Source organism: Podarcis filfolensis (genome assembly GCF_964270895.1).
Source record: "Podarcis filfolensis genome assembly, chromosome: 12".
In the NCBI taxonomy this organism is placed as follows: domain Eukaryota; kingdom Metazoa; phylum Chordata; class Lepidosauria; order Squamata; family Lacertidae; genus Podarcis; species Podarcis filfolensis.
In genome coordinates, this window is record NC_139614.1 from 33,507,772 (window position 1) to 33,522,158 (window position 14,387).

Below are 14,387 nucleotides of genomic sequence, written 5' to 3' on the forward strand. Positions count from 1 at the left end.
AGGTCCGCACTTCTTCTGAAGGAGCAGGTGTGTAGCTTGGGGGTCCTCCTGGATACACCTCTGTCACCAGAGCCCCAAGTGTCCTCTGTGGCTAGGAGTGTCTTTTGCCAGCTCTGTCTAATTTGCCAGCTATGGCCATTCCTGGAAAGGGATACCCTGACCACTGTAGCTCCTGTGTTAGTAACCTCAAGGCTGGAGTAGGTGATCGGTTTGGGACTGCCCTCGGACTTGGTTTACAAGCTGTGGCTTATGCAGAATGTTGCAGCTGGACTGCTGGCGGGGGCAAACATGTGAGGCCATTGTTAAAACATCTGCGTACTCCGCCCATCTACTCCTGAGGCAGGTCCAGGATTCTTGTATTTTGTAATTTACAAAGCCCTGAACAATTTAGACCCAGGTTACCTTAGGGAACACCAGGAACATCAGTGGTTATCCCCTGGGGTAGTGAGGCTGATTTAACATCACAGTGAAACTCAGCCTTTATTGGCCCATTCCTAAGGAATGCAAGAGAGATTCAGCAGGTGCCTTCTGTAGTAACTTTCAAACGTTTGCTGAAAACTTTTCTTTGCTGCCAGGCAAACACAGACAATTATGAAGCAAACGTTTTTCCGTAATAGTTAGCTGGTGATCAGTTTGAATTTGTGTTGTGTGATTGTTGCAAACCACTTTGGTTTCTTTTAAATGAAATTGCAGAATGCAATTTTTATATATAAATAAATAATACATCTTACTATTAAAGGAAGTCATGCAGCCAAACCCTGCAGACTGCATTAAAAAGATACTATTTTTAGGCTGATGTTCAGCATGTAACCTGAGCTCAGCACGTAACGTGGCCCACTCTCAAGTCCTGACTATTGCAAAAGAAAAAAGAAGAAGCCACATATTTTTATTACTCAGGGTTGGGGGAGGGTTGACAAACTAAAAAAAAAAGGTCAGTCTTGCAAATACACATATAATAATTTTTAAAGTATATTTTGAAAAGTGATACCAAAAGTACTGAGCAATAAATCAATGAAGATCCCATAAGGTAAGTGCAGGCCTTTCAGGGAAATTGGATGATGACAAAGAATCGTGAGGTAAGAGCTTTCTATTTATAGCCTCATCATGACCTTAGAAGCAATCTCTTACCACAGGATGATCCCTCAGGCCTGATGTTGTATCATATGTAGATCAAATATAGAGAAACAGACCAATAAGAACGTTTCAAATGTGTTATATACACTATCTCAGTAATCTCCACAGGTAACCTGTGAGGGAGGCCAGTGCTCCCCCCCCCCCACAATACTACAGAGGGACGGCGGTTGGAGGGGGTGAAGGCTCTGAGGCAGTGGCTTGTCTAAGCCCACTTTGTGAGTTCATGGCTCAGGAGAGATGAACAGGTTCAAAGTGCAGTCTCTGAGCCACTACACAAGGGGTGATCAATGTGGTGGCCTTCAGCTGTTTCTCGACTCTGAAGACTTGCCGTTCTAGCTGGGGCTGATAAAGCTGTGGCTCCATCTAGCCTTCCTGACTAGTATTTTTATCTTTTATTTATTTCTCATACACACACACACAACACACACACACACCACTTGACTACAGCAGAAAACCTCGAAGCAGTTTTTAGTAGCCACCAGTTGGGTTTTTCCGCCATATATTTGTCTAATCCTCTTTAAGACACCTACTTGGCTATAGGTATCTACCATATTTTCTTGAGTCCAATGTGCCATCAATCTAATGTGCACCTCAATTTTCAGAACCTTGAAACAAAAAAAGGGTATCTGCTGGTGAATGCAAATGTGCCATTGGATCTAATGCACACCTTGATTTTCACAAAGTCATTCGGCCAGAAAAGGTGCACTAACGTTAGATTCGAGTAAACACAGTATTTATCGCAAGCTGGTTGTTGAGCTGGTATCTAACACAGCTAATGCAGCATGGACTGAGCACAAAACGGCTCATTCAGCAATCAAGATAAATGTGAGTTGCTTCCAAAACTACAAGTATTTCCAATTTGGCCCATTTAATAAAACAACAACAAACAAGTAGTAGGATGAATAGAATGATGGACATGTTTGCATCAGAAGCTGCCGTATACTGAGTCATATAATTGGTCTATTTTGCTCAGTATTGCTTACCCTGGGGTAGTGAAGTCCTTTTTGGCCCAAGAGCTGCAATTCACTGTTTGGAAAAGCCTTCAAGGGTCACAAGCCAGTGGTGAGTGTGATCCTCTATTTGTGCCTGTGCCACACGCTACCTGCCACCTGTCACACACACACCTACCTCCCTCCCTTCCTCCCTCCCTCCCTCTCTCTCTCTCTCTCTCTCACACACACACACACACAAACACACACAGAGGCAGCACACACACATACATGCACATACTTGCAGAGAAAACACACACACAGCAACCCCCACCGATCAGCAGAAGGTGGATTTTCCTTCCTGTTGAAATCCAACAATGGAGAAGGAGGTCATTCTCTCCTATCTTCTAATTCATTTCTGAAAAGTGGAGAGAGGCATTTCTCTACCATTGCAGCCTGGGCAGAAGGAGCTCTTCACTCAGCCAAGCACTATGAACTACGGTAAAATGCACCACCCAACTCTCTCTCTCTCTCTCTCTCTCTCTCTCTCTCTCTCTCTCTCTCTCTCTCTGGTCCTCTCCTCCCTCTGGCACACCATCATCAGCACCAATAGTAGGTTGGAGCTCTCCAGAAGCTAGAAGGAGTGCTCCAGTTTGCTCCAATGTTTGCCAGGTCAGCTCAGTAAACACTGGAGATGCCCGTCACTCCTGGAGCCCTCTGGAGCCCTCTGACCTGCAATCAATGGCAATGTGCAAGAAGCATTTTCTTCAGCACCCTTGTCACTGCTGCAGATGGTGCTGCCATTGATGGTAATTTGGGTCTGGGGCTGCCAGGCCATGGCAAAGCACACACTCTACAGAACTTGTGCTAGAAAGTTCACCCCTTTTTTTTTTCAAGTTAGCTATTTTCATACAACATCTTAGACAAACTTACTGAAGTCCATGGCAGGTTGACAGGGCAACAAACGATTCTGAATTCCCTCGGATGTGACCTTGGTAATAACAGTGCTCCCCGCCCTGCAATTAGAAACAGAGACTTTTGAGTTCACAACACTACACACACACACACACACACACACACACACACACACAGAGAGAGAGAGCAGTGTTTCTCAAAACAACACAAGTCAGCCAGGTTGAAGTAAATGAGAACAGGATAGTCATACCTATTCCTACCTTTGCTGATACAGTAGGTGGACTAGGTTTCATTACAATTGCTGATGCAAGGGGTTAACCTGAGTGCCACGTAAATAACTGAAGAGCTTTGAACACAAGCATTTTCTCGTGATTCACTCTGACTTTACACGTATTACAATTGGAGCGAACGCCCAAGGTTGGCTGAATGTGGATCTCGGATTGTCTACATCCACCAAAATGTGGAGGTTCAGCCTGTGATATATATATTTTTATATATATATATATATATATATATACACACACACACACACACACACACACACACACACACACAAAAGCATATTACTCTATGAAGAACATTGGTAGAACATAACCAGAACAGCTGGCCAGTTGGAACCAGTACTACAAGACAAAAATCGCTTATTACTTATCAACAATAAACGTAACTAACAGGAGACACGGAAAAGTAATATAGGCACAAACTCACACACTAACTTACGCATATAACCATGTTTATGCGGATTACCGATAAATAGATTGGCCTTCCATCGCTTGGTGCTGCTGCCCATTTCCTCTTGGCGGTCGTTTATTCCTGAACTGCCTTCTAGAAGCTCCCCTTTTCCGGGAAGCCTTTGGACCCTCCCTCTAATATTTTCTTATATGCACGATTGAAATTAACTCAAAGCATGTGTGATTGAAGTCGTGTTCATTTCTCCCCATGCAACAGTCTCAGGTCTAGCTGGGGGTGAGTGGGTGGGTGTTGTTGTAGCGTGACGCATCCCATAACTCATCTGCAGTAAACTAATTTCAGTCTGCTATAAACATTGGTATATATGACCAATCCACTGTTTGCAATAGTGGGTGAAAGAATATAGCAAAAATTAATAAAATGCATTTTATACTATAAAATATCAGACTAGGGCAGTGTGTGCATTACCAGCTTAAAACGCAGCTTGGTGGTTCTTTTTCCTGTTTGGATAGAAACTGGTTTGGGAGGGGAAATAGTAGTAGTAGTAGTAGTAGTAGTAATAATAATAATAATAATAATAATAATAATAATAATAATATTTATACCCTGCCCTCCCTGGCCAAAACTGGGCTCAGAGTGGCTAACATCAAATATATAACATATTACCATAAAATCAAGCAATCAATTAAAATACATCCTAAAATAAAATCAGACTCAAAGTGAGATCCAATCAGATGGCAACCCACAAATTAGGGATGGGGACCTTAAATGCTCACCAGGCCTAACAGTTTATACTGATCTTATATGAGCCTGTGAGCAAAGTTGGGAGGCCACTTTCATGAAAGTTCTTCTAAGGAGAGAAGGGGAGTCAGACTGGACCCCGGCAAAGGCCTGTTGGAACAGCTCTGTCTTGCAGGCCCTGCAGAAAGATGTCAGATCCCACAGGGCCCTGGTCTCTTGTGACAGAGCATTCCACCAGACCGGGGCCACAGCCGAAAAGGCCTTGGCCCTGGTCGAGGCCAGTCTAATCTCCTTGAGACCCGGGACTTCCAAGATGTTATCATTTAAAGCATAAAAACGGAGCACTTCGTAAGAAACAACAGGACAGGTACAGAAGAGACACGGATTGTGGTCAACATCATGTAGCAGGAGTGCACTGGTGCAGGGCAAGCAGGAGTGTGTATACAGCCTAACTCAGAGTAAACCCATTAAAATCAAAGAACAAGTTAGTCAATAATAACTTAATCACATTTGTTTCAATGGGTCAACTATGAATATGACTCAAGTCTGATACATTCTTGGCTGCGAGTCCTGGAAGACCTGCTCCCTGCCTTGGGAGGGTGGAGCTCTGACTGACTCCAGCTACAAAAGCTGAGGATGCTGTAGAGACTCTTGGGTTGGTAAATTGTTTAGGGGGCGTTGTTCTTATTGAGATTATTATTTTTTGTATCTTTATTTTTAGATCTTGTTGTGATTTAACGTGGAAATTGTTTGATTTGGTTGTGTAGCCCTCAATGTGTTTTATTTATTGTTTACTGTTCTTGTTATATTTGTAATTACGTGGGGTTTTTTTCCATGTCGGTAAGCTTCCTTTAGCATGGTTTTAACTATGGAAAGACAGATTACAAATAAAATGATGTATGTCTGAAATCACCTCCTGCCTCCTTCTGCGTATCTCAAATTCCAGCAAACAAGTAACCTGGAGAAGCTGGCTCCCAGCCACTGAACTAAACACAGCACTCCCAGGTAGCAATAAAATGTCACTCCGCTCAGTTCCCATTTAGACATCCTTCAACCACTTGCTAGCCCGAGGGTAGAGGAGACAAAATCAGTGACATTATTTGCTAGTCACAGTATTGCCTTTCCTTGGTCAAGCTAATGAGTTCTGAATTATTTGCAAAATGCCAACTGATGATTAACCTTTTCTTCAGCAGGCAGCCATTCCAAGGTCACTGGGTTTAGAAAATCACTACCCTCAGCATGTAGCTAAATCTAATTACCAATTACTGAAGCGTCCACAAGATTAAGTCAGTAGCAAGATAGTGCATTGCTTCCAAGTTTTAGGTATGTTCTTTGCTGAGCCAATCGGTGTTGGTGGGTGTGTATGGCGTGTGAGGAAGAGGAAGCAAACACAAAATGGTGCTTGGCCACAAACACAACTGTGGCACTTGAAGAAAAAACAGTCATTAAGTATGGTATGAAATCAAAATCAAATAAGTGTTGGAAATGTAAAGAGAAAGAAGGTTATTTTTATCGTATGTGGTGGTCTTGTAGTAAGATTAAAGCTTACTAGGAAATGATACATAATGAACTGAAAAATATGTTTAAAACAACATTTGTAAAGAAAACCAGAAGCTTTCCTTTTGGGAATTATAGGCACAGAGCTACCCAAAATGTATAGAAATTTATTCATATATGCAAGAATGTTGCAAGTGGCAAGCATTGCCCAAAAATGGAAAGAAGAAGAAGTCCCAGCGAAAGAAGTATGGATACAAAAACTTACGGAATATGCAGAAATGGCAAAATAAGAAATCAAGATAAACTTTTTTATAAAAGAATGGAAATGGTTTATTGAATATTTACAAATAAGCTGTAAACAGATAAGAACAATGGCAGGATTATAAGTTTTATAAGTGTATATATTTAAAGCAGTTGAATAAATGGGTAAATTAAGTTAATTTGGAATATGCAGAAAATATAAAAAATAAATTTAAGGAACCGCAGAAAGAGGAGGAAGTCGAGTTTTGAAATATTAAAATGATTGTAAAATTATCAAAATGTATAAAATTTAAAATCATAAATAAGAAAGAAAGAAAGAAAGAAAGAAAGAAAGAAAGAAAGAAAACACAACTCACCAGCAAAATGCTGGTATAAAAAGAAGCTTCGGCACTGAGATACATTAGGGCAGGGGTGGGGAAGATGGTGCCCTCCAGACTCCAACTCCCATCAGTCCCAGCAAATGGTCAAGGATGATGGGAGACATAGTCCAACATTGTAAGGAAGGCCACTGGTGTCCCTTCCCCAACTTAGCGTAGACAATGTTGGGATGAACCAATGGTCTGACTCTATATGAGGCAGCAGAGTGTGTTTCTTTGTATGTGTGCAAGCAAACTGCCCACAACCTTTCTCTTACAGCTCCCTGCCCAATGCATTTCCTTCTACAGCATTCTTAAACAGTGTAAATCCTTTTCCAAACTCCTGTCGGGGTGGAGAGGGTGTAAGTGGCTTGGAGAAAGGACTAAGACACACACACACACACAGAGAGAGAGAGAGAGAGAGAGAGAGAGAGAGAGAGAGAGAGTCTCTTTGTTCTAAGTAAGACCTATGCCAAGGCTTCCTTCTTTTGTAGAAGAAACTCTCAGGGTTTTCATACATGCAATTGATCATGTAGTTCGGCCCTTCTTGGCCTGTCTCCTAGGCATGTGCTGGGAGCAAAAGCATGAATCTGACTCTGGGCAACTGAGATGATCAAGGGTATGGAAACTTATGAGGAACAGTTGAAGGAATTGGGCAAGTTTAGCCTGGAACTGAGGAGACGGAGAGGAGTTATAGTAGCCATCTTCAAATATCTAAAGGGCTGCCTCATGGAGGATGGAGCAAGCTTGTTTTCTCCTGCTCCAGAAGGCAGGACTCAAAATGAATGGATTCAAGCTACAAACAAGAAAGGAGATTCCGACTAAACATCAGGAAGAACTTTCTGACGGTAAGAGCTGCTTGACAGTGGAATGGACTCCCTTGGGAGGTGGTGATCTCTTCATCTCCATCATCTTCATTGTGATTGGGTAGCTCCTGTGGACCAATCAGACTGCTGCATTCTGGATCCTATTGTTCTAGGACCAATCAGACTGCTGCATTTTGGATCCTATTCAACTCAGTACATAACAGTTGTTGTTGTTGATAATTTTATCATTTGTACCCCACCCATCTGACTGGGTTGCCCCAGCCACTCTGGACAGCTTCCAATATATATAAAAGCAGAGGTTTGGATGGCCATCTGTCATGGATGCTTTAGTTGAGATTCCTGCATTGCAGGGGGTTGGATGAATCTTGGCATCCCTTCCAACTCTACGGTTATATGATTCTGACTCCTACCGGTCTAAAAGGGCACAGAAAAATGGTCCCCAGCTTTCTTGCCTTTTTGTCCTCTCTTAGGCGACATTCAAAGCCAGTTCCTTCATCTTTACAGGGAAGCAATTAAGAGGCCGCTTTCCTAGCAGATGCTGCCACGTCTCCTTGGCCAGATGTCAGTGAGCAGCAGAGCACATGCGGCATCTTCCCATGCCCTGAGGCTCGAAGTGTGAAGTGGCTTGGCCTCCCTTCACCTTCTTGCCTCTTTCCCAGGGCCGAGTGTTGTGTGTAGTTTTGAGCTGTCGGTTCATTATTTTAAGGCCAATGTTCAGAATAGCGATCTTGACCTTTATGGAAGACTTTAGAACTTTTCGAATAACACCCCATGCCCAACCATGGGTATTGACCATGCTGTCTGGGGCTGATGGGAGTCTTAACAAGATTGGGAGGACCACATATGGTCCATCCCTGTTCTGCAAAGGCTGGCAGCCTGGGAGATGGCCAGGGTTGAAAGCCAGGGTTTTCTGCCACCGAGCTACAGCCATTCCCACTCTCCGAATCATTTCCTCCCAAAGAGGCCCAATTGTTTTAGGCGCTCAATGTGTAGTTCTGACCAAGGAATTCACCTGCCACCTGCTCTGCTGAAACTTCTGGTCTCTTACGAGTAGCACTTTCAAACCGGGAACAACAACTACTATATTATAGAGGGTGCACACTCACTGCTTTTTTTATTAATGAGTCCTCTTTGCTTGACTGCATCAATGTGCTATTTGAGAGCCAGGCTCAAGGCCTACAGCTAAACTTAAGCCAAATCTGCATCTGAGATCTGATGCTGGAAACCGTCTACAATTGCAGCTTTTCAAGAATGTATGCCAATAATAAAAACAAAACTTTCTAGAGAAATGGAAAAGATGGACTAGTGTTTCAAAGAGCACAGCATTCCTCGTGTGTGTGTGTGTGTGTGTGTGTGTGTGTGTGTCTCTTTGTCCCACTTAAGATGGATATTTCAGCTGCATTATAGAAATGTTTAAAAGTCACTGAGTTATGAACTGGGTCAGTGGCTCTAGAAATTAGGTGAGCAAGACAAGCTATTTTTAGTGATTGCTGTAGACCACAGAGAATGTCCTGAATGAGTGGTATTCACCAGATGGCCTTGGGAGTAGCATACCTCCTGCTGTTGTTTACAGCTTTCTACCCTTCCTGCCAGCTTCCTTTCCCTAATTTCTTAAGTTGTGGTTGTGGCACAGGTTTCCTTCAGGTCTGTAATCCTGAGCTCCTTAGCTTGTGCCGTTCACTCATTCTGCACTTGCAAGAAATCAGTTCCTTAGCGCAGCAGCACCAACTCTCTGGAACTCCCTGCCTGTTGGGCAGCCGATTTTCAGGAGGACAGTCCACAGGGCATTACGATTTACAGTGTCGAAGGCCTTAGTCAGGTCAAGAAATGCCATATACAGGGGTTGGTTTTGCTCTCTGCATTTTTCCTGAAGCTGTCGAGCAGTGAAAATCATGTACGCTGTCTCCCTAGAAGGCTGCAAACCATTTAGGGATTCAGGAAGAGTAGCCTCGGATATAGTTAGAAGATGGTTTGCTAAGATCCTTGCAAGAATTTTGCTGGCCACAGCTGATAAAGATAGCAATCCGTTCTGTCATCTTTTATTATTATTTAAAGGTGCTAATTTTGGCATCCCTAAAGTCTGCTGGGATCTCCTCTCTCTCCCAGATTTTTTCGATGAGCTTATGAAGTTGTTGTGTAAATTCAATTATGCCCACTTTGAAGACTTCGACAGGTCCTCTGGCTTTCTTGTTTCTCATTTGGTTAATAGCTGTACACAACTCTCCCAAATTTGGAGATACTGCAAGCTCATCTCTAATTTGTTTTTGCAGAATTTGTGAGAGGACCTCAGCAGCTATGGGGGAGGTTGCGGTTAAGGAGATGCTGGTGATGTTCTTTCCAGAGCAGTGCAATAGCTTCTTTAGCTTTTAGAAGTGTGGCACCATCTGTTGAGCGTAGGGGGTATATGCCACGATTTATTGGCCCATAGATGGTCTTTGTGGCTTTCTGTACTTACACACTTATCATCATATGTATATGCTGATCTCTCCACCTGAGCCTATGTAACTAATCAATCCAGTATGAAGACAATCATGAAAAAGCAAAGCTACTGTATAGCAACACTAAGTAAAAACACAGCAGGACAAAAAGCAGCCAAAACTGTGAAGCCTTCTCACCTGTCAACAGAAGGGCAACAGAGATGGGGCCAGGCGGGACTCCCTGGAATGGGACTTCCAAGGCTGAAGAGGGGATAAGCAATTGATAGGCAGCGGCAAGGCAGCGGCTCCCTTTGTGAGGAATGTTACAAACATGTGCACTTGGGCTTGAGGGCACAAAATCTGAAGTAATTTCCTTTCCTTAGCATTTAAAGGAATCACGATTTAGCTTTAGCATTACGAACTGCATTTTATTAAGTCCCTCCATGAACACATCTCCTAGATTTAAAAGAGGCCCCTGGCAACTTTGTAGTGAATATCACTGACCTACATAAAGGAAGCATTTCTGCTCTTTTCTTGTTGCACAGTATCTTCTTGCAAGTATCAAGACTCTGCATTCCTCAATGGAACGTCAGTGTGAAGCAGAAGGAAAATGTGCCCGTTCCCTTAAAAAGTCCTGCAGGAGCAAATATTTGATTGAAGAAAGGAACTGACGAAAAAGGCCTTAGAGCACGAAAAATGCAAAAATGGCACGTAAACAGTGGGAGAAAAGGCTAATAATCCCAGGAGTCTTTGCACCGACCTTTGAGGGCTGTGGAGAGTTGGAGTTTGAGGAAAGAGGTTTGGAGGGGGCAATTGTGGTGGAATCTGGCAGATTTTTTGCAGAATTTGGTGCCTTTTGGAATATTTTTTGAGGTGGTACTAAAGGCTGAGGAACCTAAGATGGCACATACCACAGCAACGAATGCATCCTGCTTCTCCTGTTTATCCCGTCTTCCTTTCCTTTGTTGCTTCCGTAATGAGAAATTTTATCTTGTAAGCTCCTCGGGGCAGGGACCTATCCTCTTGAATTCTGTAAAGCAGTATGCCTCCTGATGATGCTATAGACATAGGTGTGTGTATTAGTTTATACATATTAATTTTGATATATTAATAACACTGGTCAACAACAAATTTGTTGTCTGCGTTTTTTCAGTTGATTTAGGACGAATCTGATGCGCTGAATCCAAAAATCACATTGGTTTTGCTCAATGAGGTCAAGTTTTTGAGCTATGGCCACGTCATTTTTTTACGTTTTTGTTCACATGTACGCTTATGTGGAGCATTTTAGAAGAAGTTGGTGGGGGTAAAATGGCATGTCGAATAATTGTTTTGATTGGAAATTATTATTTTAATGACAAGAAGTATTCAGGTCCGATAGTTCTGGGTGATTATGTCAAAAAGGGATCAGTTTGAAGTCATAAAACCTCGAAATATTCCATAAATTGGTGCGGCAAAGCATAAAGTTGGGGGATCAAAACTAAGTTAATGGGGCAGCCACCCCACGAAGTATCCTGATCTTCAATCAGCACGTTGTTCTGTAGCTCATTGTGATGAAATTCCAGTGCCTATCTTTGGAGAACTTCCTGACATTAGTGACAAAGATGCCTCCAGTGTTGAAGGACAAGAAGAAGAAGAAGTGGTTCTTGAAGATGATGCTCCACATCCATTTTCCCAAAAGGAGTTGAATGATCTAGTTCGCGACCTCAGCTTGTCAAAGGACTCTGCCGAACTGTTGGCATCCAGACTGAAGGAAAAAAACCTCCTCTCTGACAGTGCTCGGATCAGCTTCCTCCACAACAGGCATCAAGAGTACCTCCGTTTTTTCTAAGAGAAGGACTTGGTGTACTGTGCAGATATTGCGCAGCTTCTGCTCAAGCTTGGAGTGCCACAGTACGAACCCAAAGATTGGAGACTGTTCATTGACAGCAGCAAGCGATCACTGAAATGTGTTCTGCTACACAACGACAACCAGTTTGCCTCTATACCCCTGGCTCACTCGAGTACACTGAAGGAGAACTATGAAGCGGTGAAATATGTGCTGGAGAAAATTGGTTATGATCAGCATAAGTGGTTTATTTGGGTTGACCTGAAGATGGTGAACTTATTGTTGGGACAACAGTCTGGCTTCACCAAGTACCCATGTTTTCTGTGCATGTGGGATAGTAGGGACCGTGCTCAGCATTACACGAAGAAGGACTGGCCTGTGTGGGAGGAATTGGTTCCTTGCAAAGAAAGGAACGTCATCAACGACCCTCTGGTGGACAGAGACAATACTCTTCCCACCGCTGCATCAAGCTCGGCTTAATCAAGCAGTTCACCAAGGCTCTGGACAAGGATGGTGACTGCTTCACTTACTTGTGCCAGGCTTTTCCAGGATTGACCATGGAGAAGTTGAAAGCTGGCATCTTTGACGGTCCTCAGATCCATCAGCTCATCAGAGATCCAGAGTTCAGAAACTCAATGAACGAAGTGGAACTGGAAGCGTGGAAGGCATTTGTTCTGGTAGTGAAGAACTTTCTTGGCAACAATAAGGCCAGAAACTACACAGAACTTGTCAACAACATGCTGACTGCTTTCAGAAACCTGGGCTGCAACATGAGCGTCAAGATGCACTACCTATTTTCACATATGGACCGGTTTCCTGAAAACCTGGGTTCAATGAGTGACGAGCAGGGGGAGAGATTCCATCAGGACATGAAAGAGATGGAGACCAGGTATCAGGGTCGCTGGGACACAGTCATGATGGCTGACTACTGTTGGACTCTGAAGAGAGACCTCCCTGTCGCTGAGCATTCCAGGAGTTCTAAGAAACGGAAGTTCAAGCCCTGAAGTTTGAAAAATGGTGAAGCAACATGCAATTTATGTGTACTTACCTTTATCAATGCCCACCATTCAGTTTACAGTAAACCTGACCTGATGGAGAGAAACGGATGCCATTTCCTGATTCAGCAGTGCAAAAATACCCTAAATCAGTTGTAGAAATCTAGACAACATTCAAAAAGTAAAAAAATTGTTGCCCAGTGTAATCAATAATGATGACAATGGGTGGTATCCAAACAACTCATTCTGCCACTTCAAGGATTTCTGCTTGTGCAACAGAACTTTCTTCCCCTGCATACACCCTACACCCTCCGAAATCTGCTCTGGAGGGTTGAGAGGAAACCCCAAACAGATTTAGGGGCACATGGCAGGTGTGTCCATCCCACTGTGCAAGCGGGAAACCTGGCACAGATGGAACAAGTTAAATGCACACCGCCTGTAATAGTTAAGCAGTAAACCTTGATGCTACCATGATTGGGCAAAAGAGGAATAATGAAAACAGAGAAGACCAAGCGATTTGGGTTTCTGATCCTTTACACCTAAACATCAAGTGCAGCTCTGACACTGACAGTTCCTGCTGCTTTTTACACCCTTTTCATGAAGTAGAAATTAATAAGGCATTGTCTATAAACACACATTTTGAAAGTACTATAGAGGACAGCTAGTTTAGTTCCTCACATCTACGGAGGAGAATGCATTTTACCACATCGCCTACAGGAGCTGTTGATGTATCACAACCTATTCATAGTCTAGGAATCTTCTCAGATTCAAGGTGACTGGGAAGCAGAATGGCAAGGGTAAAAATTATGCAAGCAGCTAAGAATGTGTTGCAAGAACAAGCCAAGGAGTTCTCAGCAAACCATCTTCTACCATAGTGCATCCATCTAGGCTTAGGGAAAAGGAACAGGAAGCTGCCATGAACATTGAGCGAGGACATCAGCCCATCTATGTCAGCATTACCTACCCGGATTGGCAGCCGCTCTGCAAGGGTTTCAGACATGAGTCTTCCCCCATCGTATCTGGTGATGGCAGAGATTCTACATGCAAAGCACACTTTCTACCACTTGGCTATGGCCAAAGAGACATTTGCATTTCTTGGGAGACAATTCACACATGACTGAATTCCTCCATGAGCTATACCCCAATGTAAGGAAATATTTATTAATTATTAGATGTATTCCCTTGCACCTTCCTCCAAAGGAACCCCGGGCAGCAAATGTGCAACCTACAAGTAATTTGCCAACTCTGGCAATTACATGCATTTGAATTTTGTTGCACCTTTCACACTATATATGCCCCCATCGCAGCATCCCAGAAGATACGCACACAATATGCACATAGGCCTGTTAACCACCAAAATGACTGTCTACCTATGAGTATGTCAAAAAGGTACTTTTTTTTGCATTTTGTCACATCTGGCACCAAAGTGGCAATTCCTGCCATTTAGTACATTGTTTGAATACAGTCAGAACCATTAGCCAAGGCTGTTGCGTTTGGATCTTGTTTCCGATAGATGGATGAACAGAATGTCTAAGGGGGGCGGGGGCGGAGTGAGTGTGTTGTTTTTAAGAAACAGCAGGGAACAGATCTGAATACTTAACAGGAAAGGGGACTGGTGCAGATTATTCAGACCAGCAGCCCTTTTATCTCGGTGGCAATCCCAATGACAGAATGATAATCAAAGAGAGATAAAAGGCCACAGTGATCCGCTGTAACTGTATGTTGGGAGTCTGGAAGAATCCCAGATTGCCTAAAGGAAAGAACAATAATATATGACAGACTCATGGAGGGGTAGAGGGG

At 43.2% G+C, this 14,387-nt stretch overlaps 1 protein-coding gene across 17 annotated transcripts in view; it reads right to left on the reverse strand.

Annotated features, from left to right (window-relative positions):
* ADAM22 (ADAM metallopeptidase domain 22) overlaps nt 1-14,387 on the reverse strand; it is a 204,640-nt gene that overhangs the window by 51,085 nt on the left and 139,168 nt on the right. For all 17 annotated transcript variants that reach the window (XR_014540312.1, XM_083578538.1, XM_083578539.1 and 14 more), the window contains one exon: nt 2,997-3,079. Coding sequence is in view for 16 of the 17 variants with exons in the window: in XM_083578538.1 (XP_083434664.1) it covers nt 2,997-3,079 (83 nt within the window). In the remaining variant the exon portion in view is untranslated. The remainder of the gene's footprint in view (nt 1-2,996; nt 3,080-14,387) is intronic.